The sequence below is a fragment of the Sander lucioperca genome, chromosome 11 (assembly GCF_008315115.2).
Source record: "Sander lucioperca isolate FBNREF2018 chromosome 11, SLUC_FBN_1.2, whole genome shotgun sequence".
NCBI classification, from domain to species: domain Eukaryota; kingdom Metazoa; phylum Chordata; class Actinopteri; order Perciformes; family Percidae; genus Sander; species Sander lucioperca.
In genome coordinates this window covers 15467215-15493448 of record NC_050183.1, presented here as the reverse complement: position 1 = coordinate 15493448, position 26234 = coordinate 15467215, and the positions used below count along the sequence as shown (strand labels likewise).

General features: G+C 41.0%; 1 protein-coding gene and 1 long non-coding RNA gene across 3 annotated transcripts; both read left to right on the top strand.

Annotated features, from left to right (window-relative positions):
* The first annotated feature begins 451 nt into the window (after positions 1-451).
* Positions 452-26234, top strand: pomgnt1 (protein O-linked mannose N-acetylglucosaminyltransferase 1 (beta 1,2-)). 2 transcript variants are annotated; one of them, XM_031309418.2, is made up of 22 exons: positions 452-567; positions 775-1019; positions 1811-1913; positions 3280-3395; positions 3482-3547; positions 4480-4593; positions 4824-4941; positions 6614-6712; positions 6927-7054; positions 8220-8290; positions 8780-8855; positions 10198-10281; positions 11291-11332; positions 11546-11604; positions 14474-14546; positions 15453-15581; positions 16269-16394; positions 17954-18018; positions 18147-18191; positions 18352-18487; positions 19400-19509; positions 25906-26234. In XM_031309418.2, exons 2-22 carry the CDS (start codon positions 900-902, stop codon positions 26075-26077), a joined length of 2052 nt encoding a protein of 683 aa, XP_031165278.1. In that variant the 5' UTR covers positions 452-567; positions 775-899; the 3' UTR covers positions 26078-26234. The 2 variants fall into 2 exon arrangements, with proteins under 2 accessions (XP_031165278.1, XP_031165279.1); XM_031309419.2 differs by lacking the exon at positions 25906-26234 and adding an exon at positions 22107-22471.
* Positions 24473-25732, top strand: LOC116057003. The gene is made up of 2 exons (XR_004106711.2): positions 24473-24959; positions 25257-25732. It is a non-coding gene; the product is annotated as an uncharacterized LOC116057003 (long non-coding RNA).

Below are 26234 nucleotides of genomic sequence, written 5' to 3'. Positions count from 1 at the left end.
CTGCAATGCCCGACTACGTCCTGCTGCGTCCACCGCGTCCACCCATGCTCTGCTGTGCCACGCTACATCCTGTACCGTCATAACCCCAACCGTCAGACACCGCCCACCAAGAGTCTGGGTCTGCCGAGGTTTCTTCCTAAAAGGGAGTTTTTCCTCGCCACTGTCGCAATAGCCACTGCTAATGCTTGCTCTTGGGGGAACTATTGGAATTGTTGGGGCTTTATAGAGTGTGGTCTAGACCTACTCTGTCTGTAAAGTGTCTCGAGATAACTCTTGTTATGATTTGATACTATAAATAAAATTGAATTGAATTGAATTGAAATACGCTGGGAAGTCCTGCAAATGTACTGCTCCAAACTCCAGTCCAGCAGGTGGCGGTAATGCACTTGTAAGCTCGTTTGCCAACCAAAATAAAACCCCACAGAATAGGAAGCACAATCTAGTGACGTCGTTTGCGCTGCGACACAAAACCCCGTGCATGTAGCTAGCATGTAGCATCCCCGGTAGCATCAGTAACGAGCGACTTTTCTGGATCTTGACAACAATGCAAGGTTTACTGACGACCCTGTGAGTAGTAACGTTAATATCTCAGCAGAAAAGAGACAGCTGGAGAGTGTCTAACTGAGCTAGTGAGCTAGAAATAACGTCGCCTAGCTAGTTACTTCGCTGGCGTAGAAATACTCAGCTAGCTAACTAGCTAACTATCGTTAGCTGAACTTAGTGATGCGCTTACTTTATTTCTGACCCGTGTCGTGCTTTATTTGTGTTTTTCAGATGACGATGTGACAGCCAGCCGTGTCTCGGTGGTGTTGTGGAGCAGTGCATGACCCGGCCGAAGGAGGTGGAGGAGGGCAGGCGGAGGGTCTGAGCTCTTGAGTCGGCGGCTGTCGGTGTCCGGGATGGAGACCTGGACCCCCAATCCCCGAGCCAAGCCTTTCATCCCCCGCCAACAAAGAAGCTTGTACCTCACCTGGAAATACAAACTAACCAACAAGAGGACGCTTCGTAGGTTCTGTCAGGTAAATAAAAAAAACTGTCTCTGAAGATGGAGCTCTGCTTAAAACTGGTGTTGATTTGTATTACAGCAGCAGCAGCCCTGAAAAGTTTCCTCTGACTTTCTTTTTGCAAAACTGCACATCCTGCCCTTTAAACTAAATATTCCCAAAACTGACACTAACGTACTCAAGATGGTTGACATGGTAAAGAGGAGAATGCTTTCTCACTCTGAGATGGGAGTGTACAGTTGAACATTTAGATCACAGAGCAGTGTGTGTGTGGTATACAGACCCTGCTGGTCGACTCGACCACAGTCTGCCAGATTAGTTTGAACTAGAGCTGGGCAATATATGGATATTATATCTACATCGATATATGAGGCTAGATATCGTCTTAAAGTTTGGATATCGTAACATGACACAAGTGTTGTCTTTTTCTGGTTTTACAGGCTACAATACAGTAAAGTGATGTCATGTTCTGAACTTACCAGACTTCCTAGCCATTTTATTATTTGCCTTTACCCACTTAGTCAAATGTATCCACATTACTGATGATTATTCATCAAAACTGTCATTGTGTAAATATTTTGTAAAAGCACCAATAGTCAACCCTGCGATATTGCCGCAATATCAATGTCGAGGTATTTGGTCAAAAATATTGTGATATTATTATATATTTTTCGCCGTATCGCCCAGCCCTAGTTTAAACACCAAATGCCTGCTGTGAAACGCACATGTCAAACAGAACTAAGAAAGCCCTGACTAGAAATGAAAGAACTTAAGATTTCAAAGTGTATTTGTTTTTCCTTCCACAGGCTGGCGCTGTTCTGTTTCTGCTGATAACTGTCATAGTCAACATTAAACTCATTTTGGACACAAGAAGAGTAGCTAATGAAGACGCAGCCGCACAAGATTATGGTGAGAAACGTGTTGAGTGCATTCTGTTCCTGTCATTGTTTCCTTAACGTTCAGACTAGCACAACCACTCTGAGCTATAGCAATAGGTTAAACCATGACTGTGACATTTATTTTGACCGTATATACTCAAGGGTTATAAAACTATGAAGCTTGAAAATGGTGACTTATTTAAATAGACTTACACAGTGCTTTTGATAGCAAACATTGGTGGGCAGTAGTGTATAGGCCTGTTTTCTAGAAATATAACATCTCACCCCTTAAGATTTGGCCTGTCAATAAGGCATGAACCCCTCACTGTCTCAAAATCTGACTGGTCGCTGATTTCGGTGTGATGTTATGAACCAACCCTGTAGCTGTTTACTCTTGTTGTCTAGGATTTTACCGGAGGCCTCCGACTGGGACAGTGTGCGGTGCACGTACATGTTGCTGCTTTCAGTCAGTGCAGCTGGCGTGCTACTGCCACTCCTCTCGGCTGGATCAGCCCGCTCTTCTGTCCTTGTCTCAGAAAGTCTCTCTCGGCGAGAGTTAATTTTAGTGTGCGTTGAAAACAAGGCGACAAAACTTAAAGGTGCCGTAGGTAGGACTGTGAAGATCCAGGACTTAGCCAAAAAATTTGAACATCAACAACTTCTCAGTCTCCCCCCCCCCTCCCCCCTTTCCGCTAAAGCCCAAACAGTCACCTAAGCCCCTCCCCCCAAAAGGGAGAATGAATGTGTGTGCATGAGCAGTGATTGACACACAGTTAGACACCCCCTCAAGTTAAACTGTAGTGTTACTTGAGGTGGTCTCTAAGTTCTCAGAGCAAAATTTAACAATTAGATAGATAGATAGATAGATAGATACTTTATCATTGCCAAGCAACAGTGTCGGTGGTTGGATTGTTTTGTTGAGCATGGTAGCTCAGTTCCAGTGCAGAAGAAAGAGAGAGAAAAAGCAAACAGGCACCATAAACCATTAGAAAAACACACTCCAAAATCAGCCTTCCTAACTCTGTAACCCTCTTTAACTCTTGATGTCACCTTATTTAAAATTTAGCACGTGAACCATTTTCTGCACCGTCAGTATCAAATATATTTATTTATTCTATCAGCTGGTACTAAATCCTTATTGAAGCTTTGTGACGTTTACACAGAGTGAAATAGTTCAAAACGTGACTCTCGATGTCTTGGGCATGATTTCCTAAAAACACTGCAGGACATATTTGGCATCTTTTGGAAACGTAAAGATTTCCTCTGCAATGTGTTTTCGAGAAGACGAAGAATTGTGTAACTATTTGACACACTGTTGTGAAAAGGTATTGCACCTCACCATGGCTCCACTGTGGAGAACCCAATCTTACTCTGATGCTCCTTTTTTTTTTTTTTAGAGGACACCATCCCCAACATGGAGACACCACGCAGGCCGGCTAATGGACGCAAGGTCCTGGACATCGAGGTGTACTCCAGCCGCTCCAAGGTCTACATGGCAGTGGACGGCACCACTGTGAGTAAACATGAAATGACGTTGCTTCAGGACAAGAGTATCAAATGTCCGACAGAGCGTATCTTTATTGTGCTCATCTCCTGCAGGTGTTGGAGGATGATATGCGGGAGCAGGGCAGAGGCATCCATGTGATCGTTCTCAACCAGGCTACTGTAAGCATTTACTGTATATACTTTGTTAAATGTTAAAAAATCCCATGTTTGGCTGTGTTGATAATATTCTGAATGTGGGTTAATATCACGGCAGGCACTGCATTAATGACAATACTGTTTTTTTTCTTATTTAGCTGTTTTGTGGACGATTCTGGGCGTCAATTATAGCCTTTAGTCCCCACGTGGGTATGTAACCCCCAACCAATAACGGTGTGCAGGGTGTGCAGCCCGTTCCCATCGTTGTCTGTCCTGCGTGCGTCTGTTACACCTTCACACAAACACAGCGACAGGGTGAAGGTTTGCATTTACACCGAATGTGACAACTTTGTGTGTGTGTGTGTTACTATATTCGTGGGGTCCAAAAACCGGGGAATACAGTGTACTTGTGGGGTCTGCACAGCCTTGTGGGGCTAAAATGCTGGACCCCACAAGGTTAAAGGGCTGTTTGAGGGTTAAGACTTGGTTTTAGGGTTAGAATTAGGTTATGGTTAGGGTGTGGGTAAGGGTTAAGGTTAGGCATTTAGTTGTGTTTATGTACTGTTTAGTTTATATTCTCTGATTCATGGCTTTGATCCTGACAGCACAGCTCCCTTTCTCACATTCACTCTCCAGCTCACTCGACCGCTGCTTAGTATACGTTTAATGGAAGGAAGAAGGCTTTTTTTAAGATTATTTTTTCGAGGGCATTTTTAGGCCTTTATTTCCACAGGACAGAAGAAGACATGAAAGGGGAGAGAGAGAGGGGGGGAACGACACGCAGCAAAGGGCTTCAGGTCGGAGTCAAACTCGCCGCCGCTGCGTCGTGGAGTAAACCTCCACGCACGCGCGCCCGCCCTACCAACCGAGCCGACCCGGCCACCAAAAAAAGGCATTTTTAATTTTCTTTTAATTAAATGAGGTCAGATTAATCGGTCACTGTCTGTGTGTCTCAGGGTCATGTGATGGCCAAAAGGATATTTGACACCTACTCTCCTCACGAGGATGAAGCCATGATCCTCTTCCTCAACATGGTGACCCGGGGCCGAGTCCTCATCTTCACCATAAAGGTCAGCCGCTGCCAACGTCTCGATGATTTAAGATTTGTTCGTTAGAACAATGCACGTTAATCCACATTTCTGTAAATGGGCCAGTATTGGCCAGACAGCTAAGTTTCCACTGTAGCCCTAGTAATCTAGAATGCATTTCTCGTGTCTCAGACATCAGTAATTCATGTACATTTGCATGCGTCCTACTCACGGAAGAAGCATTAGAACATGACGTGTTTTCTGTTCTGCAGGATGAGGGCACGTTCCACCTGAAGGATGCTGCTAAGAACCTGCTGAAGAGTCTGGGCAGCCAGGTGTCCCTCACCCTCAGCTGGAGGGACATGTGGACTCTGGTGGTGAAGAAAGGAGGTAGAGGAGCAAACTTTGACGTGACTCCCCTCTAATGGCATAGCCATTACACCGCCACTTGTGTCTTGTCATTTTATTTTTATTTATGCGTTTTAAGAACTCCAACATCTGCTTCCACCCCACTAAAATGTAGGAGAACAGAGTTTTTTTGCGGTCCCCAATGCGTTCAATCACGTGAAAAACTCAACAGCAACATGTCTGTCCAGGAACTCCACTGACGTCACCAAAGAGCTTTCTTAATCCACAGCTGATTTAAAAACTCAGGGTAGTTGTAGGTATCAGATCTTTTTGTCGATACAAGAGTAAATCAGGGTTTGTTTCAAGTGCCCTGCATGTTTAGTTTTGTCTATTTTTAAGTTTTCCAGAAAAAGCCTATAAACTTTAGTCAGTTATTATTTTATTTTGTTTAACCTTTATTTATCCAGGTAAGTCGATTTGAGAATAATTTCTCATTTGCAACAATGACCTGTCATAGTCACACAGTTACACATTCATACCTGGAAGCTGCCCAGTACAAAAATTAAGGTATCTAAAAACATAAAACAGCGAGAGGAGGAAGTTTGAGTGACAGCATTTTAAAAAAATATATATAATTTTAGTTGTGGTTCAGTTATCGGTCTTACTGCAGTTCTGCTTCAGTGTTTCAGTAAAGCTTTCAGGTTAGATTTTATTACATAATTGCTTATTACATTCACTGATCAAACGGTTATTGATAATTTACTTGACCAGCAGTTGATGAGGCACGTAACAGAACATGAACATGCCGGAAAACCTGAGGAGTTGCTGGTGTCTGTTTAGTCAGTAAGAAAAAAGAGTAAACGTTCAGTGAAGGAGGGCATGCAAGGTCAGGTTTTTCCTGCCATTGTAAGGCTTAGGGCCTTTTTATGCTTCAGCGTCGAATCGACGGCGTACCCCCGCAGACCCCTCTGCGTCTACGGCAGACCCTACGCTGTAGCCTGATGTGCACCTCTCATCGCTCTGCCGTGGCTTGGTAGCGTTGCATTTCCCCCCCGACTCATTTCCTGGTTCTCCTTCTCCATAAACAACATAAAATCAAGGAGAGGGTTAACTTTTCCTGCTACACATTTCCCACCGTGGTCCGAAACGAAGAAGAACAGGGGAGACTCTTTGTTTCTCTCACTGTGACTCTAGAGTCGCTACTCGCTCCGAAGCTAATCACCGTCACTCTCTCACTTCTCCCTCGCTCTAACACACACACACACACACACACACGCCGGCTCGACGCACACACCAGCGCACAAGTATAAACATCAGAACACTTACTGTACGTAGGCAACGGCGAAAGCTCTGAATGGAGCCTCCGCAGAACCATGAAACGGCCTTAAGGTGCAGCACCCGAGCCGATTTGGGCTCCACCTAAGCCGAAATAATGTAAAATCAATATGAGCATCAAAACTAATTAAAGACTTAATTCCCCAGTGGACTTATTTAGCAAATTTTGTCTTTAGTTTCCATTGGGAAAAGCGTAACATTATCCTAAAGGATGCCTAAACCCCCAACACCCCCCCCACCCCCGTCCGTCAAATACGTGTCTTCCACAAACTTAGTGAAAACACTCAAGTTAAAATTTTGGAATATGTTTAATCAACTATCAGGTTTGCTTTATGAGATTACCTTTCTTGACCGGCAGACTTTGTGTTTTGGGTTCCAGGTCAGGTGTATGGAGAGAAGCACTCAAAGTCTCCAGCTCTGTCCACCTGGGGAGACCCGGTGCTGCTGAAGACCGAGGTGCAGCTCACCGCCTCTGAAGGTGACAAGCAGTTCTAACATGTTTGGAAATTTGTAAAATATGTCTTATTGATCATGCTATGATGTACCTTGATAAACATAACAAAAGCAAAAGATTCAGGCTGTAAAAAGGTGGAATAGTATAACAAATAATCTCATGTCTTAAATCTAAAGCAACACCTGCTGGCACCTGATCAAGACGTCTAACAAACTTAATGTGATCCTCCGTCCTGCAGAGGCAGAGTGCCACTGGACAGACACCGAGCTGAACAAGAGGAGGAAGCTCTTTTGCAGCAAAGTGGAAGGATACGGCAGCATCTGCAGCTGCAAAGACCCGGCGCCCATCGAGTTCAACCCTGACCCTGTGAGACACGCAGCAGGACTCGTTGCTTCACTGTTAGATGTTTGTTTCATTGAGCTGAACCTAATAGAGAAGGACAGAAGAGCCTAAAAAGTAACTGAGGAGCTGAGCCTGCCATGGTTTACATTTTTGAGTCTAATATAGATTTTTAACATTGTTGCAAGAAAAGCAATTTTGGTAAGGACCTCTCAAATGTAGTTATTTTTTGCCAGTGTATGTTATAGCTGCACAATAAACCTTTTTAAAGGTTTAGTTCGACATTTTAGCGGAGGGTATTTTTGCACAGATTGGATTTTGTCCACCTTCACTTACATTGGGATTGTAAAGTGATCTGTTTCAGTATTTCAATGGACAAACCCACCTGAAAAATTGTGAACTTATCTTTTAAACAAGCAAGATACAATATTTGATTAAAGTGCATATAGATGGATTTTGTTACTGTTTGACAGAGCCAGGCGTCAATTCAATTTTATTTATAGTATCAAATCATAACGCGTTATCTCAAGACACTTTACAGATAGAGTAGATCTAGACCACACTATATACACAATAATTTACAAAGACCCAACAATTCCAGTAATTCCTGTAATTCCCCCAAGAGCAAGCATTTAGTGCGACAGTGGCGAGGAAAAACTCCCTTTTAGGGAGAAACCTGGGACAGACCCAGGCTCTTGGTAGGCGGTGTCTGGCGGTGCCGGTTGGGGATGTAATGAACAGTGGCAATTATAGTCACAATGGAACTATGACTAGAAATAGTAGTTGTAGTAGTAGTTCATGGTAGCAGGGCACTGCAGGGCGTTACAGGGTGTAGCAGGGCTTCCTGTTTCTGTTCTTTTAAGCAAAGCTATAAGCTAAGATAACAGGCTGCTGGCCAGAAAGCAAATTAGCATATTCCCCAAAATTATTCTTGCTACTATTTTTGCTAATATAACTATTCCTTGAAAGTAAATTACTGTGAGTCACTGTAAAATTGCAGCATATAAAACGTGAATGTATATATGGTTTAAAAATGATTAACAAGTATATGTAGAAAATTGGTATGATCCCATTTACTGTTTTAAAAATGTCCATCTAGAAGCTTCCTTATGTTTTAGGTGTATTGGTTTGAACACAGCAAGGTCACTCTACACTTTATTATCAAAAACTCACTCATACGTTCTTTCTTCAGCTGCCCAACAATAACGTCTTCAATGTCCCAGTGGCCGTCATAGCAGGAAACAGACCCAACTACCTCTACAGGTAAGATCTGAAAACTATTAATGTAAATGATCAAAAGGATTGTTACTCACTACTCTATTTCCTTCCACACACAGAAAGTGAAGTGGAGGTTATGCCGCCTTGTTTTGTATTTGCCATCAAATAAAAAAATATTTGTACTACTTATTTGTTGGCATTTCATAGATAAACGTTCATTTCAGCCTCTTTGAGAAATGAAGATAAATGAGGCTTACAGAGAGTAAATTGTTTACCGCTCTCCTTGACATTTTTAATTTATTGTACAGAAAATAACCCAATATAATAACTGCTGCAATAAGCTGATGTTTTGAAAGCAGGATAAAAGATGGCGGCCCCTCCCTTAGAAACCCATTTGGCATTAATATAAATATCTAGCTGTCCTCCTTTTTGTTAAATTGGAACAAATCACATTGTCGTACCAAGAATAAATTGCTTTCATTTCCTGTCTTGTGCATAAAACAGAATGTACGACCGCTTGTCGTCTGTTTTCAGGATGCTGAGGTCGCTTCTTTCAGCGCATGGCGTCAACCCGCAGGTGATCACCGTCTTCATCGACGGATACTACGAGGTACCAGGGTTTGGTACACATCACATCCACCGAGTGTTGTCAGTTCACAGTATAAGTACCAACACTTTGGCACTATGGGTGTAAATCCTCAATACTTTATAGCAGATGGTCTGAAGTGTTTAGGATAACTTTGTCATGTTGAATACTTTAATAAATGACTATGTAATAATATGTGACATGCAGATGTTAAATACTGTGATATTCATTTTTTACCTATTCTTGATGTTATGGACAATATTAAACCTGAATTATTTTGAAATAATTGATTTAAACTGTACGGCCAAAAGTATGTGGATGTCTCTGTCCAAATACTTTTGTGTACTTTGGTTCGGTTTGGTTTGGGCAACGCAAAATATTCCGCGCAGCTGCTCATTACACCGGCCTTCTTCACACCTGTATGAATCTAGTACACCTGTAGGGGACAATGCCGTGTTCAGGGCTGGGTTTAGTTTGACATTTTTAAATAATAATAAATAAATAAATAGTTTATATAATACCTGAGTTTCAGTACTGATTCAAAACCTGTACTCTTATTTGATACCTTACTTTTAGAAATCTGTTTCTTTTTAAATATTTAACAAAAATAAGTCTCAAATGTTAAAACACAGGGCACCATAAAGGAATTTAAAATATAAAAAAAAAATTAGCAACATGTCGATTCGAATGCGGACAGCCAATCTCAACTCTTAGTATTTAACCGTGTTTGTGAGCCTGCGGAGCGGACACCTTTCCATCGCCACCGTATCAAGGTGTAATACCCAGCAATAACAATGTAAGGTTATCTTTTAAATCTTGCATCTAGTAACTCAACTGTTCACAAGATACAAGATAGTTTCAGGCTCTGGTAAAACTCCCTTTTCAGTTTATTATCATTATCTGGTAGGTTTTCCTTACATCTTATTCCGAATCATCATCATCAGAATCCGAGTACTTTATTGATCCCCTAAGGGAAATGATTTAGTTTCAGTTGCTCACAGTCACATTCAAGGTAAAATAAGAGTAAGAAAATAGAATTGATTGAATGCCTTTATTGTCATTGTACTTTACAATACAGCGAAATTAGGAGCGCTACTCCACTGGGTGCATACAATAAATACAATAAATAATTCTTACAGGACATATGAAACAGAATAAAAAAAAAAAAAGAGCAAGTCAATAAGTGTATAATAACAAAGTAACATAGCTACAATAATAAATAAATAAATAAACTGTAAGTGAGATTATTTTACAAGTAAGATTAGGTTAAAAAGGTTGTTTCAAATGGGTTGTATTCCCCTGCGTAGCTTGATCAACCGCTCTACCACTCGTACATTTCTGTGTGGTTTTCTTTTTTCCGTCCCAGGAGCCGATGGATGTCGTCGAGCTGTTTGGACTGAAGGGAGTTCAGCACACACCCATCAGCATCAAGAATGCCAGAGTGTCCCAGGTAAACAACAGCTAGCTCCTCAGTTAAGCGTTAAAGCAGTTAGCTTTTCATTTAAAGTAACACGCCGACTTATTGGGACATTATCTTATTCACTGTATCCCCCAGAGTTAGATAAGTCCATACATACCCTTCTCATCTCCGTGTGTGTTGTAACTCTGTCTGACGCACCCACCGCTAGCCTAGCTTAGCACAGATCCTGGAGGTAACCGGCTCCATCTAGCCTACTGCTCCCAATAAGTGACAAAATAACGCCAACATTTTCCTATTTACATGTTGTGATTTGTATAGTCACAGGCACATGATACACAGCCATCTTCTAACAGTATACAAACTGGAAATTATATTCTCAGAAAGGTGAAGCACTACTACTTGGGCGGAGTGATTTGCTCGCAGCACCTGAGAAGCCCCGTGGTGAGGAGCAGAGAGTAGCAGTGCTTCGCCTTCTGAGAATATAGTTCCCAGTTTGTATACGGTTAGAAGATGGCTGTGTCTCATGTGACCTTGTTATTTGTACACGCTGTGACTCTACAAATCACAACATGTAAATAGGAAAATGTTGGCGTTATTTAGTCACTTATTGGGAGCAGTAGGCTAGATGGAGCGGTTTACCTCCAGGATCTGTGCTAAGCTAGGCTAGCGGTGGAACCGTCAGACAGAGTTACGACACGCACAGAGATGAGAAGGGTATGTACGGACTTATCTAACTCTGGGGGATACAGTGAATAAATAAATCCCAATAAGTCGGCGTGTTCCTTTAAGGGTTAACACGGAATTCATATTACAGATTTTCAGTTAAAAATACCCAGACTCTTTACTAATTAATTGGAGGCATTTTCACCTGGGGTTTAGGTTTCCACTGTGTGCATAACTCAGAACTGCCATATCCATGCAAATGTTTTCACTTTCAGCCCTATATCAAGTTGTTAAAGTAACTGAGCCCTCCAGCAGTTTGGCTTTTATACCTTTTTTTTTCTTTCTTTTGTGAATATCTCTGTACTCTCTGTCGCAGCACTACAAGGCGAGTCTGACTGCAACCTTCAACCTTCACCCAGTGAGTACTTTGTCAACTCTTTAAGTCACTCTTTTAATGTAGTTGAATGAACAGTGAGATGTAGTTTGAATTAAGAGCAACCGCTTTTGTTCTTATTTAATTGTGATATTAGTCAGTTTATTCGTTAATTATAACCGTCAGTTTATCACTCAGCTTGTGAGTTGACCTGAATACAGTAGACCCAACCATGTGTTTTTTTTTATTTTTCATCAGGAGGCCGACTATGCCATCGTCCTAGAAGAAGACCTAGACATCTCCATCGACTTCTTCAGGTACGTCCTCCAGTCTGCACAAACACTACTAAAGATACCTGAGTAATTAGTTTATACGTGAGTAGAGCGTATAGAGTTTTTGAATGTAATTGGATCTGGCATTTTATAGAGAAAATAACTGTTATTGAGAAAACAAATCGGCCGATTAGTTGCAGCCTGATATCTAAGAGTTCTCTTCATATTACACAGCTATGGTTTGTTTTATAGAACTTTTTGTTTGTTTTCTTAATGATTGAGAAGAATAAAATCTAAAATATATGCTTATATACAGCAGCACATAATTTAAAAACACAAATGAACCTAGGGGTTAATAACATGTGTACCAAGTTGACCATTCTCTGGGACATGTTTTCATGCTAATCTAATGTGTCTCTAGATTTAAACAAGATACCACAAACCGCTGATTAGCTTATAAAGCTAGCCTTCGGGGCAGAGGGTAAATCTGTATTTCTACACCACTAACAAGGCTCAAAATAGCACCACACTTCCACGGTAGCATCATGAGGGTCCCTACATGTAAACCGAAGCATTGAGAACTTTGTAAGTGTACAGACAGTTTATTAAAAAATGTATAAGGACAGTAGCGTTCACTATACAGGCAGGCGCCATCTTGGGAAAACAGTCATGACCAGTCGAACCACGAACGTGCTTGAGCTATGTTACTGGTTACTGGTTACACAGCATTCGTCGTTCAACTGGTCATGACTGTTTTCCCGAAGGCTAGCTTTATAAGCTAACCACCGGTTTGCGCTAGCTTGTTTCAAGCTAGAGACACATTAGATTAGCATGAAAACATGTCCCAGAGAACGGTCGACTCGGTACACATGTTATTAACCCCTAGGTTCATTTTGTGCCGGAATTGTCCTTTAAGTAATTTAATTTAAGGTTGTTTTTTCCCTGATATTGTAAAGACCTAAGACAAAGGTGTTGATACATCTTCCTTTATGAGATGATGAGTTTGCTGTTATTCATTTATGGAGTCCGTGTTACTTGTATGAGGGCGTTCTGTCTCATATTGTGTTTTTTTTTTTTTACCTTTTTTCCTCACAAAATTTAAACGGGGAAACAAAAAAAAAAAGTTGGAGTGGATTTTTTTTGTGACCAAGTTAACCATGATCCATGCTTAGCATTATAGTTATGACTCATAAAACAACCAAAATGAAGTGATTATACAGAGTAAAGCAGCCATTCACTGCTGCTATATAAATTCATTACTTAATCAGAGGCATAAGAGGAGGTTTATGCATTTTTGATAATCATTTAATATGGACATAAGCTATAATGAACCAGTTTCTGTTTTATTGAGCCAATAGCTGCCATGTTAAAGGTTTAGAACCAGGATCTGGACCTCACAGCTTCAACAGTAAAGGCCCGTGAACCCCCTCAGCTGCCAGTCACCACCAGGTGGCAGTAGATCCACAGTGATGAAGCTGCTATCCGCTCTGTAAGAAACCCCAGTCTTCCTTTGTTGGACAGACTCGGCTTTGAACTGTGTCTCCCCCCCACCCCCACCCCCACCCCCACCCCCCGGGCTGACCCGGCCCCTTTGAAGCGCCGACTTCAAATAGTTTAGAAGCACTCACGGCCATCATCTCACTTGGCTTTAGTGCCAGTTTTGCTTTCTGAACCGAGCTTCAGGCTCTCAGTTAGAGAGCGCTGATAAACCAAAACGTGTCCTCCTGTCAACTAAGACGAGCCTTTTTATTGTGTTTACTGCGATAAGCTCTGCTCTTCCTGGGTGTTTGGGAGTCCTCGCAATGTCCTGCATTCAATTAGGCCATAGGTATATATGTACGATCTTAAGTTTGCCCCCTCAACAAACTATAACTTTTCTGTGATTTAGGTTTTAAAAAAGGTCACTTATGGCGTTTTTCCATTACATGGTACCTGCTCGACTCTACTCGCCTCGACTCTACTCGCCTCGACTCTACTCGCCTCGACTCTACTCGCCTCGACTCTACTCGCCTTGACTCGACTCGACACACTGTGCGTCCGTTTTCCATTGCAGATTTTAGTACCGCCCCGTCGTTATGCCATATCGATGCACGCACCAGCGCACAAGTATAAACATCAGGCCACTTGAGTTTGTTTTACAGTTCTGTGGAGGCTCTACGCAGAGCTTTCGCCGTAGCCTGTGTAGCCTATGTAAAAGTGGCCTGATGTTTATACTTGTGCGCTGGTGTGTGCGTGGAGCCGACCATGTGTGTGTGTAGTTAGGCTACGGCGAAAGCTCTGCCGGAGCCTCCGCAGAACTGTAAACAAGCGGCGCCGCAGTAAACTACTGTGACCTAACGCAACACACACACACACACACACACACACACACACACAGAACGTCGAAGGTGTGTGTTGCCAGAAGACACATTTAGTTTCAAATTAAGCTGGAGGCAGCAAAAAAAAACAGCTGGCTAAACTGTTTAAAAATAGCGTGTTTGTTCAGGACACCCCAGTCTGTCGCTTTCACGTCACCTTCTCGGCTCGCCTCAGCTCGCTTGGAACCTCGAATGAGGAGGTACTAAAAAAAGTACCTGTTAGCAGGTACCAGGTACTTTTTTTCGTAATGGAAAACCAAAAAAGGCGAGTAGAGTCGAGGCGAGTCAAGCTGGTACCATGTAATGGAAAAGTGCCATTAGCCAGCTGTCTACCGGTACCTTCCTGCTTGTCCAAGAACTGGTTAATATCTTAATATTTAGTCTTTTAAAAAGGGCATTATAAAGTATTTAATACTCCTCCTAATTTCTTTGTTTACTGTCACTTTAATGTTGCCCAGTGCAACAAGGCCATTTTTATAATGCTATTGTTTATATTTTATAACACTGATGTAGCCTCTTTTGTCTGTACTGATGTTGCTTTTTTGTTTCTGCTGCAGTTTCCTGAGTCAGACCGTCCACCTGTTGGATGAGGACGACAGCCTGTACTGTATCTCAGCCTGGAACGACCAGGTGAGTGGCCACTGCTTCACCTTCTTCTCACGCTCCACCTGCCATCTGTCCTAAAGCCTCCACATCATCATCCCAAATCGTCTCTTATACACTAGTAGCCTAGTTCAGACAGCAGCAAGCATGATGACTTTTAAGAAATTACCTTGTTGCAGTTTAGATGCAGGGATTTGGTTTTTCTTTTAGCTGTTAACCCTCCTGACCCCAAATACCGCCGGCTTTGTTTAAAAGATCGCCAAAGAAAAACCACTTACCCTAGAAAAAGCTGAAAAAAACGCGTTGTTCGTCAGATTCTCAAAATTCCGACAGTCCGTAATTGTGTCATGGTGGAACCTGCTGACTTTTCGTAAAAAAAAAAAAACTTAAAAAGTTAAGGCAAAAAACACTTAATAGAACTGGATAGAAATGTCGCGTTGTACATGTCAATCTTCAAATATTTGCCGAAATATCTTAAAGGAGCTATTCCTGCTTCTGGCCCTGGTTGTGCTTGTTAATTTGAGATGCAAAACTTGCAGATAAGAGTAAAAAATGAGCCCACAGTGAGTAACTGACGGGAGCAAAACACGCTCAGAAATGGCTTGGTGTAAGGAGGGTTAAGGTGACTGACATCTGAATATCTAAACATCTCTGAAGGTTTTAGGATTGTTTTTAACTTAACGTAACTTAATATAACTTAGCATTGTCCACAGTGGAAGACACCACAGGATGTCTTTATCTTGTTCTAAGTTCCTAAACAGAGAACAGTCTCATACTGTCTTATTCTCTCTCCTTGTTTCATTCTCCTCCTGCCCCGATGTAGCCTCATTCATTTTCTACCCACTGATTGACCTGCAGGTAGGCTTGACTCCCACAGAAACGTTGCACGTGTCACTGACAGCTGCTGCTGTTGTTGTTGTTGTTGTTGTTCAGGGCTATGAGCACACAGCGGAGGACCCGGCCCTGCTGTACAGAGTTGAGAGCATGCCCGGCCTAGGCTGGGTGCTGAAGAAGAGCCTCTACAAGGACGAACTGGAGCCAAAGTGGCCAACACCTGAAAAGGTGTAGTGTATAAGAACCCTAACCAGTGCGTTGGGATGTTTTCCTACACCTGTTACCAATTGTGCACATTTGACATGCCAGCTGACAGTTTGTCAAATCACACCAGATTGATTTCCAACCCTCCAGTTTGCCTTTGGTTTCAGTTCATTTCTTAAAAAAATGATCAGTCATTTGGTCACCTTTTTATTGCTGGTATTTATGTATTCATTTATTTACTTTTGTAGGCAAAGTTGGAGACTAGCTGGTGAAGTAAGGGGAGCATTTAGCGGCTAAAAGGACAGATTTTTTTTTAGTAGTTGGTGAAGACCGAACCAGAGCTAATAGGAGTCTGAATATTGGACTTGCATTCATCAGGTGGTACGAAAAGATGACAATTTGTCAATTATTGTTTGACCGCTTGTTGCTCTGCCTCCAAGTAGCCAAAACATATTGTGAATGCATCTAAACTTAATGTATGTGTGATACTGCAAGACGTTTCACAGATGATATGGAAACTATTATGGGAATTTTGGTGTTTCATGTTGGTCTTTTGGACTCATGATGAGAAAATGTTGACAAAATGTTAAATAAATGGGATGGATTATCTATCTACAGCACATTTTAATTATCTGCGAGTGTATTTGTGTGAGATTGTGTTGGAACATGTTAAAAACTGTGGTTTAACTGTGTGTGTGTTTGTTTGTGTAGCTGTGGGACTGGGACATGTGGATGCGAATGCCGGAGCAGAGGAAAGGCCGAGAGTGCATCATCCCCGACGTGTCTCGCTCGTACCACTTTGGCATCATCGGCCTAAACATGAACGGATATTTCCATGTAAGATCTGAGAGAGCTTTTGTTAGGTCTTAAAGGTCCTATGACATGCTACTTTTTGGATGCTTTTATATAAGCCTTAGTGGTCCCCTAATACTGTATCTGAAGTCTCTTTTATATAGGCCTTAGTGGTCCCCTAATACTGTATCTGAAGTCTCTTTTATATAGACCTTAGTGGTCTCCTAATACTGTATCTGAAGTCTCTTTTATATAGGCCTTAGTGGTCCCCTAATACTGTATCTGAAGTCTCTTTTATACAGGAGTTAGTGGTCCCCTAATACTGTATCTGAAGTCTCTTTTATATAGACCTTAGTGGTCCCCTAATACTGTATCTGAAGTCTCTTTTATATAGGCCTTAGTGGTCCCCTAATACTGTATCTGAAGTCTCTTTTATATAGACCTTAGTGGTCTCCTAATACTGTATCTGAAGTCTCTTTTATATAGGCCTTAGTGGTCCCCTAATACTGTATCTGAGGTCTCTTTTATATAGACCTTAGTGGTCCCCTAATACTGTATCTGAAGTCTCTTTTATATAGACCTTAGTGGTCCCCTAATACTGTATCTGAAGTCTCTTTTATATAGACTTAGTGGTCCCCTAATACTGTATCTGAAGTCTCTTTATATAGACCTTAGTGGTCCCCTAATACTGTATCTGAAGTCTCTTTTATATAGACCTTAGTGGTCCCCTAATACTGTATCTGAAGTCTCTTTTATATAGACCTTAGTGGTCCCCTAATACTGTATCTGAAGTCTCTTTCCCGAAATTCAGCCTTGGTGCAGAATTACAGCCACTAGAGCCAGTCCCACAATGAGCTTTCCTTAGGATGTGCCATTTCTGTGTCTGTAGCTTTAAATGCTATTGAGAATGAGAGAGGGGGGGGGCAAGGTGGAGGGTGGGGATGTGGTCTTGACCAACTGCCATGCTTCGCTTGTTTTCAAGCCATGATGTCTCTCTCTCATGGGTGGGCCAAATTCTCTGGGTGGGCAAAGCAGAGAAAGAGGAGGTCACCTTTCCCCTTATGATGTCATAAGGGGCAGATTCCAGATCAGCCCATCTGACATTTCACTTTCTCAAAGGCAGAGCAGGATACCCAGGGCTCAGTTTACACCTATCGCCATTTCTAGCCACTGGGGGACCATAGGCAGGCTGGGGGAACTCATATTACTGTTAAAAAACCTCCATGAAGTGAAATGTTCATACCATGTGACCTTTTAATAAGGCTCTATTATACAAGTTAAAGCCGTAACACAGACTGCCCACAATTCAGCATCAACATTTTCAACAATCCTGTCATGTCACCATTTTTGAAAGATCTAAAACATACACTTACTTTAAAGCCTTAATAATTAAACATGATACACTTAAAATCATGAAGCTGTATTACAGTACAACTAGATTCCCCACCAAAATCATAGTGTATATTTTTTTTAAAAGTAACAAAGGACATTGTCTTTATCAGCCCTGTAGCAGATAACATATTGTGTTGTGATGTTTTCTGATCATGTATAGCTATTTGAAGTCTTTCCTTGTAGTAAACCAGTTTCTCTTGTCTGTCTCATAGGAGGTGTACTTCAAGAAACACAAGTTCAACACTGTTCCCAATGTGCAGCTGAAGAACGTTGACGGGTGTGTTCACAGGCGTTACGTGATTTCTGTTCACAGATGAGATGTTTTTCATATCAAGAGTTCTTGAACTGCTTGTGGAAACAAAATTGGCAAAACAGTGACAGTCTGGGTGTTCTTGTTCTTCACAGCTTAAAGAGAGATGCTTATGAAGTGGAGATCCAAAGCCTGCTGAAGTAAGTGAGATACAGGAGATTCACTGATCCTGTAGATGATTTAGGTTACATTAGAAAGCTGTATCGTGTGTGTGTGTGTGTTTTTTATATATATATATATATATATATATATATATATATATATATATATATATATGTGTGTGTGTGTGTGTGATCCCAGGGAAGCGGAGGTGCTGGACCACACTAAGAACCCGTGTGAGGACTCGTTCCTGCCAGATTCGGAGGGGAAGACCTACGTCATGTTCATAAAGATGGAGACCGAGATGGACACATCCACCTGGACGGAGCTCGCCAAGGTACTCAGTCGAAGCAGGAAGACTAGCTGGGGGACTTTTAAAAAGGGTCCACGTCCGTGTTGGTGTATATTTTAGCCCAGGGATCTTGAGCAGGGGGTCCTCAGAGTCAATGCAGGGGGGGGGGGGCCTCCAAATTATTGTTCATTTTTGATAGTTTTTTTCAAATATTAAAAAGTCTTCACCTGAATCCAACATATTATTAGCAAATATAAATCCCCACTGCTTACTGGCCTATAATGTAGGCAAGGTAGTCACTGAGGCCATCCACAGATACAGTTAATCCTCAGGATCCACTGTGTTTTACATTAAAACATGATTTACAAAATCATGCCAACAATTATTAGGCTATTTGAATAGCTTAGTATTAGTATTCTATGCAAATAAGGTATGTATAAAGGCTTTAGGCCGTCCTACGTTATTGTAGGCCCAGTTTAATATGCAACTTAATATACCTAATAGGGGGTCCCTGCTCCATCTCCCTTTCAGTTAAGGGCTCCTTGGCTTAAAAAACGTTGGAAGACCCCTGTTTCAGCCCATAAACTACTACTAGGAAAGGATTGCTGACTATTTTCCAAATCAAGCAATTGAATTTAGTTAATTTCTTTGAGAATCAACTTGCTCATTTACCGTCAACATGATGGCTCTATATTTGATCATAGTTGCATTGTGGCCGCAACAGACTGACGTTTTAGGTTAGTTTTTATGTTAAAGCTCTTTTGTAATTCCTCCCTGTCGGTCCATTCAGGACTGTAGTACCTATTTATCATGGCTGTATATCACGGCTGTGGCCTATATATATATATATATATATATATATATATATATATATATATATATATATATATATATTTTCCCCGCCATAGGGAACAGCATCATTGAAAGCGTTCTTGTCTTTCTCCGTTTTCTGCTCAGTGCCTCCATGTTTGGGACCTGGATGTTCGGGGATACCACAGAGGAATGTGGCGGCTCTTCAGAAAAAGGAATCATGTCCTGGTGGTCGCCGTGCCAATCTCCCCTTACTCGTAAGTAAACTCAAATTGTACTTTTTATTCGTGTGTTCGAAAAGACGCTGTAGTCCGCATGATGTCAATTGCGTCATTTGCTCATACACCTGTGCAGCTAAAACTTTGCTCGCAGGCTGCACCTTTTTATGAATACGTCTGCTGTCCACTTTGAAGTAGATCATGGCTTTCACACCTACACTTCTATAGACACAGCTGTGTGGCCTCCTAAAGAGTATGTTAGAAGTCTATAGGGTTCAGTAACTTGATAACCTGTAAAGTCATGTTGCCCGATACACCTTTTCTGTTGGTAGCTTGGTAGCTAGTTATCTGTGCAGCACTGAACTTGTGTAATGATACGGCTCGCCCTGTAGCAGTGTGGCTATCATTAGCTTGACAGGTTGATCGGCAGCAGTGACTTTTGTGGCCTCCGACAGTACAGCATCTGGTCTTCCAAGGCAATTTGGTCCCAGGTGAGGGGCCAGGCTAAAACCTTGTTTACACCGGCTGCGTAGCGAATGCAGCCCTGAAGCTAAATTCTCCCCAAAAATCTGAGTAATAAATACTTGAAAGCAGGTGAGACTTTCATTTTGTGCCAAGCTTTCTTCGAGGCACAGGCGCAACGGGCAGCTTTATTGATTACATTTGAAGTGTATCTGCTCACTCAGACACTTGTAAAACGGAAGACTGAAAAATGCATCTCAAGCGGAGGCAGCCTGTAAGAATGTTAACTCTGTGGATCTGTGTGTTTGGGAATGTAACACAAGAAAATTTAAATAAAATAAAGATTGTGCAGGTGAGATTAGGAAAACCCCTAGGGTCTTATAGAAGGAATCTCACCTAAAGAAGAGAAGAAAAAATATATACGTACAATCCTCCATCTCCCATTTTCAGCTTGGCTTATAAAATGACTGTTGAATGAATTATATAATCTACTTTATAAAAACAGGAAAGCACCTGAAGTCCTAATGTCGCTCTTTTTTAGCACAGCAAATCCTCATTTCATTGAAGATTCATAGCTCATCCTAGTTATTGCCAAGTTATACATTTTAGTCCCACTGCTGTCTAGTTTAACGGCCACCGCCTGAAACTCTGTAGACTTTATTTACTGTGTCTTTTGCCAGTTTATTTGTGTCTTTTTTCCATTTCTGTAGTTTTATTTTAAGGTTAGTGTATTTGTAGGAAAGCAGCAACAACATGACAGCATATCAGGTCCATCGTAGGTTAAAACAAACAAACAGGGAGGCTGGTAATATTCACGAGGAAAAAACTTCCAAGATTATAGTCACATATTTACGTAAAGAATTCTTGAATAATCTCTGAGATTAAAGTGGTAAATTGCAAGATAAACTCAGGGAAATGTATTTATTTATTATATAGGAACCGCAGCGCTTGACTTTGCAAGGTGGCAGTGGACAGATTTCAAGGATACACCCACGGGCAATTCAAATGAGATTTGTGGTACAGCAGGGCACATAATACACAGAAAGTGAAAACAATGTGGTTCTTGTTCCTAGTTTTTTTTCTCTCACACATTTAAGACTTCATAATCTCAGAGAATATTCATGTTTCTTTTCTCGTCATTTTGTAAATACTTTCTCGTAAATGTACCACTTTAATCTCGGAAATTCTCTGAGTTGTTTCTCTGAATATTAACCCCTCTCCCGGCTCTGTAAAAAAAAAATATTTGGTAACACTTTACTTGAAGGTATCTGCATAAGAGTGACATGACACCGTCATGACACATGAACTCTAACCCTAACCATAACTTGTCATGACAAAAACCAAATGGAGCATTATGTCATAAATGTTCATGACTTGTTTATAATTTTTACGACACGTTCATGCAGACTGATCTCATGAAGTGGCGTATGTATGACACGCCAATCCGTATGCCATTATTGGCGTGTTATAAAGACACATACTCGATTTCTGGCGTGTATATCAACACCGTTTGGCCTCCATTGACTTACATTACCTTGCGATTGCGTGTGAATTTACGCCGTAGCGAGTAGTATGAAAGGGCGAAAACCTGCGTAGGGAGGGTGGTTGGGGTGGTGGATGGGTCAAACACAGGACGTTCCTAAACTCAACCGTCGCTTTGTTCTTTCACTAAACCCAACCCCATTGTTCTTTTCCTAACCCCAACCCAACCTGCGTGTGACGTTTCCTAATGTGGTATGTTTACGTCCGCTGTATACAGCGTTTACATACACGGGGACAGCTCAAAATGCGTACAGATAACACGCCACTTGGCTTAAGAAAGTGGGCGTGTATGTTTACGCGAAGTCATGATATCACGTTGGTTCATGACAGTGTCATGTCACTCTTATGTAGATGCCTTCAAGTAAAGTATAACCACAATTTTTTTTTTTTTACCTACAATGTCCCTAATACACCGTAGTACGACAAACATCTTTTGTTTTTGTTATTTCTGCCATGCTGTAGGTAAGATATAACATGACTCAGAACGACACAAAGAATTTGAGGAGAATAAAAAAAAAGAAATAACAACCCCCACCACAAATATGTCACAATCTTTCCCTTTTCTTATCTTTCCACCACTGCCTGTCCACTCTCTGTCCTCCTGTCTGTCCATCTCTTTGTCTCACGGCCAGTGTGAAGAAACCCGCCAGTGTCACTCCCATTCACTTAGAGCCTCCGCCCAAAGAAGAGGGAGCACCAGTGGAGCAGATGTAGACCGGATGTTCTCACACATACACACACACACACACACCTCGACCAGCCCAGGCCTTAACTCTTCTCCTCTCTCCACCAACAACCACTAAGAATCCAGCCGGGGGACCCACAACTACAAAACAGACTTTTCCTAGGTGTTTAACTTGTGTACGAGAGGATACCTGGGAAATGGAGTCCTCATTTTGTTTCCTTCTTGTATTGAAATGAAAGGGGGGATTAACACTACAAACTACACTACTATATCCGTCCAACAGCTCGAGGAGAAACGACGATGCTAAAAAAACAGTTTTGGTTAAACGTGACTGAACGACTGTCAACAGCTGTCTTTTTCTTTCTGTTTCCGTGACAACTGTAGGCTACGGTACAAATGGCACAAACGCACACTCGCCAGAATTTAGCCCGTTTTCTTCTTTTCGTTTGTTTTTTAACTACTGAGTGCTTTGTTCATTTTGTACATACGTTTTAACTTATCTCTATTTATTTTACATCTATCAATCCTAAAGGAGTTGCATTGGTTTTTTTTTTTGCATTTTTTTCATTTTAGAGATCCACTTTTATCAAGATCGGTGCATTTTTTGAAGAGCCTAACGTTTACAGATAATGAAATAATAATGTATATACATGCCTAATATATTTTTTTGATGAAAAATGTAAAGGGTTCGCATATTTTTCAGCTTAGATATTGAGTTGATAACAGCCCTGTGGGTTTTTTCTATTGTTGACTGCTTGGGTCAGTTGCCTCGGATCAGGTTTCATGAGGGGAAACTCGATGGTGGCTGAAAGAGACAAAAATGAGAAAATATTCACCGATTCAACATACTATTCTATTAGTAACACTGATACAGTATGCCTCCTCTTACAGCGATGCTTTAACCCTCCTGTTGTCTTCCTGTCCACCATTAACTCGTTGTCCTTCCGGATCTAAATTGAAAATGATTTTTGTTTTGTGCTTTTTCCAACGTTTTAGTATACTTTTGACATTTGTTTTAAACATTTTTGTCACTTTTTTTCAATATATGATCAACAAACCTAATTTAAATGACATTATACCTAATTGTTGAGTTAAAAAAAGCAGAAATTACAAATTATTTTGACTAATAGTTAAAGTCAGAGGATGTTGAGTGGATAATCACAGACTGGTATATGTTAAAGTTTAGTCCGGATACTGTTTTAAAACCCTTTACACATTTTTTTGAAATGCTTAAAATTGAATAAATCGCCCAAAATTCAACAGAAGTAATTATTAATTTTTACCTGCGAAGAATGTTCTATGGCTTCCATACAACGCACATATGCATCCAAGTTATGTTTGGGCAATTTGGATGAAAGAATCCCATATTTCTGATATTAAAAAAAAACATTGAAAACAGGTCAAATTGGACCCAAGGACAACACAAGGGTTACGTGCAAACAAAACGAGAAGAAACATCCCAATTATGTATTCTATACATTTGATCAGATGGTTCCTGAAATAAATTTTAAAAATCAGTTTATTTTTACTAGATCTAATTAAAGTTCTTTCCCAGCTACTTGCGTTTTAGACTGCATACACTAAACGGTAATTGGTCAGCTTTGTTAAATTAGAATTGTTTGTGTTAAAGGTGCAGTAGGTAAGACTTATAAACTAACTTTCTGTCATATTTGCTGAAACTGACCCTATGTTGGAGTAGAACTACATGAAGCAGGTCATTTAAAAACAAAAACATCCGGCTCCTCTGGCTCCACCTACAGCCTGTAGTGAGATTTTCAAAAATCCACCGCTCCCTGTTCAGATGCACCAATCAGAGCAGAGCCAGGGGGGGGGGGGGGGGTCTAACTGCGTGCCAATCACTGCTCATGCACACACATTCATTCTCCCTTGTGGGGGGAGGGGCTTAGGAGAACGTTTTGGGCTTTAGTAGAAAGGGGGAGAGGGACTGAGAAGTTGTCGATGTTCAAATTTTTTGGCTAAGTCCTGGATCTTCACAATCCTACCTACAGCACCTGTAAAGTTGCTAGCCGGAAAATTATTGTTTTGGTGTTAGTGGTGAAAGTCCGGCATCAGTACTGGCATTTTCAAACAATACCCAAACGTAACACCAGAAAATAAAAGTGGAAATTTATAAAAAGAAGAGTCAAAAATGTAATGTGGTATAATACATTCTGTTTAAACTGTTATAGAAATGTTGGTAACACTTCACTTGAAGGTATCTACATAAGAGTGACATGACACTGTCATGACACATGAATCCTAACCCTAACCATAACTTGTCATGACAAAAACCGAATGACACTAAAAGAAGCGTTATGTCAAACGTTTATGACTTGTTTATAAACGTTTATGACACGTTCATGACAGTGTCATGTCACTCCTATGTAGATACCTTCAAGTAAAGTGTAACCGCAATGTTTGTAGGCTATGACGGTTTGAGCCATGAGAGTTGAGCGCTCTTCTTCAGATGTCAGGGAAACGTCCACCTAGGGTCTTGAATCTTGTTTTCCACTGACACTACCTGCAGTATCGTGATATATTTGATATTTTTCATGAAATCAAATTTCACTGAGAATATACAGTTGACGTTATTAAACACACATTGACACACTTATTTCTGCTTATAGCTACATTCTAGTGTGGTATAGATATTTATCAATTGTTAATGTACCACTTATATATGCTAATTTGGGGCATTGCAGAGTGTTTTTCTGTGAGGAGACGCTTCCTCGTCACCTACTTCACTCTGGCTTTCAGCTGACGTAACACTGTACCGACTAAATGAGTGTGTAAATTAGGGGTGCACGATTCAGAAAATGTCACGATTCGATATCGATTTTTAGGCTTAAGATTCGATTCACAAACGATTTTCGATTTAAACAAAAAAAAAAAACTATTCACAGTATGTAAATGTAGTTACTTTCCCCATGTGATTGCAGTAGACATACAATTTAAAAAAAAGTTTTTTTATTTTTTTTTTAATAAAAAATTATGAATTGATTTTTGGAATTCTATGAATCGATTTTGAATCGGTAGAGCCTGAATCGCGATTCGAATTTGAATCGATTTTTTTTTTTTTTTTTTTGCACACCCCTAGTGTGATTCACGTTTCAATGCATCGATCAGTATTTGCAGAGTGGTTTGAGGTTGTTTTTTTTTTTAAACCAGATATTTACTATCTGCACTCAGTCAGAAGAACAACTTATTCAGCAGTATTACAGCCCGTGTCTTGACTGAATTGATGTCCATTTGTGTCCTGGAAATTTCAGTTTGAAGAAGTGGAATCTGCCCACTTTTTAAGCTACTTTTTCCATATTTGTCCTTTCATTTCACTCTTAGTTTTTTCAGTGGTACGTGTGATTCTCCGTGTTTGAATTGATTAGGTAAAACCAAATCGTCTCCTCAGCAGTACGGTTGATTTTATGTAATGCTGTGAGGTAATTTGGGAAATACTGAAAGGATACGCTGTGTGTGTGTGAGACGACGAGGATCCACGGACATACTGCAGTTTGACGTGTATGAGTTCCTTTATCTTTTATCATGGAAATGAATAAAGATGTTTTTTTACGGAGGTTTCATAGTGGTGCTCGTATTCTTTTTGAGGTCATACCGTACTGTACGCTGTTGAAATAACTCATACAGAAGGATTTATTATTAATGCATATTATTCATGGTAAAACTTGGAGCAATTGTTATTCTTAGCTCAGATTTCTGTTCGTATGTGTGTGGCCTTGTGCTGCCTACAGATTTCCCCAGAGAGCTCCAGGCAGAGCAGCGGTGAGCGGAAACTCGTACAGCGAGGGAAATGTATGCAAATCCTCGGGGCTCGTGGATTTCTGCAGCCGCAACGGTCTACCAAGGACAAAATGTGGTTTCCTGCCCTTTTTGAGCTCTGATTTTGAAGGATTTGGCTCCTAAGGTTCTACTGTACACCCTCTGTCCAGTTATTGGAGAAACTTGTTCCTATTACATTCTTGAATCTTTTTAAAGTCTGATGTTTGAGTTTCCAACTTTCAAAGCAGCCTTCTGTTTCACCACTGTGGACAGTTCAGCTTCTATCACAGGCAGCATCGTG

Excerpts from the sequence above, each read along its gene's own strand:
- pomgnt1 (XM_031309418.2), top strand. The coding sequence starts at position 900 with ATGGAGACCTGGACCCCCAATCCCCGAGCCAAGCCTTTCATCCCCCGC. Across the intron at positions 3,548-4,479 it reads TCGTTCTCAACCAGGCTACT|GGTCATGTGATGGCCAAAAG; the intron begins GTAAGCATTTAC and ends TGTGTGTCTCAG. Across the intron at positions 7,055-8,219 it reads TCGAGTTCAACCCTGACCCT|CTGCCCAACAATAACGTCTT; the intron begins GTGAGACACGCA and ends TTCTTTCTTCAG.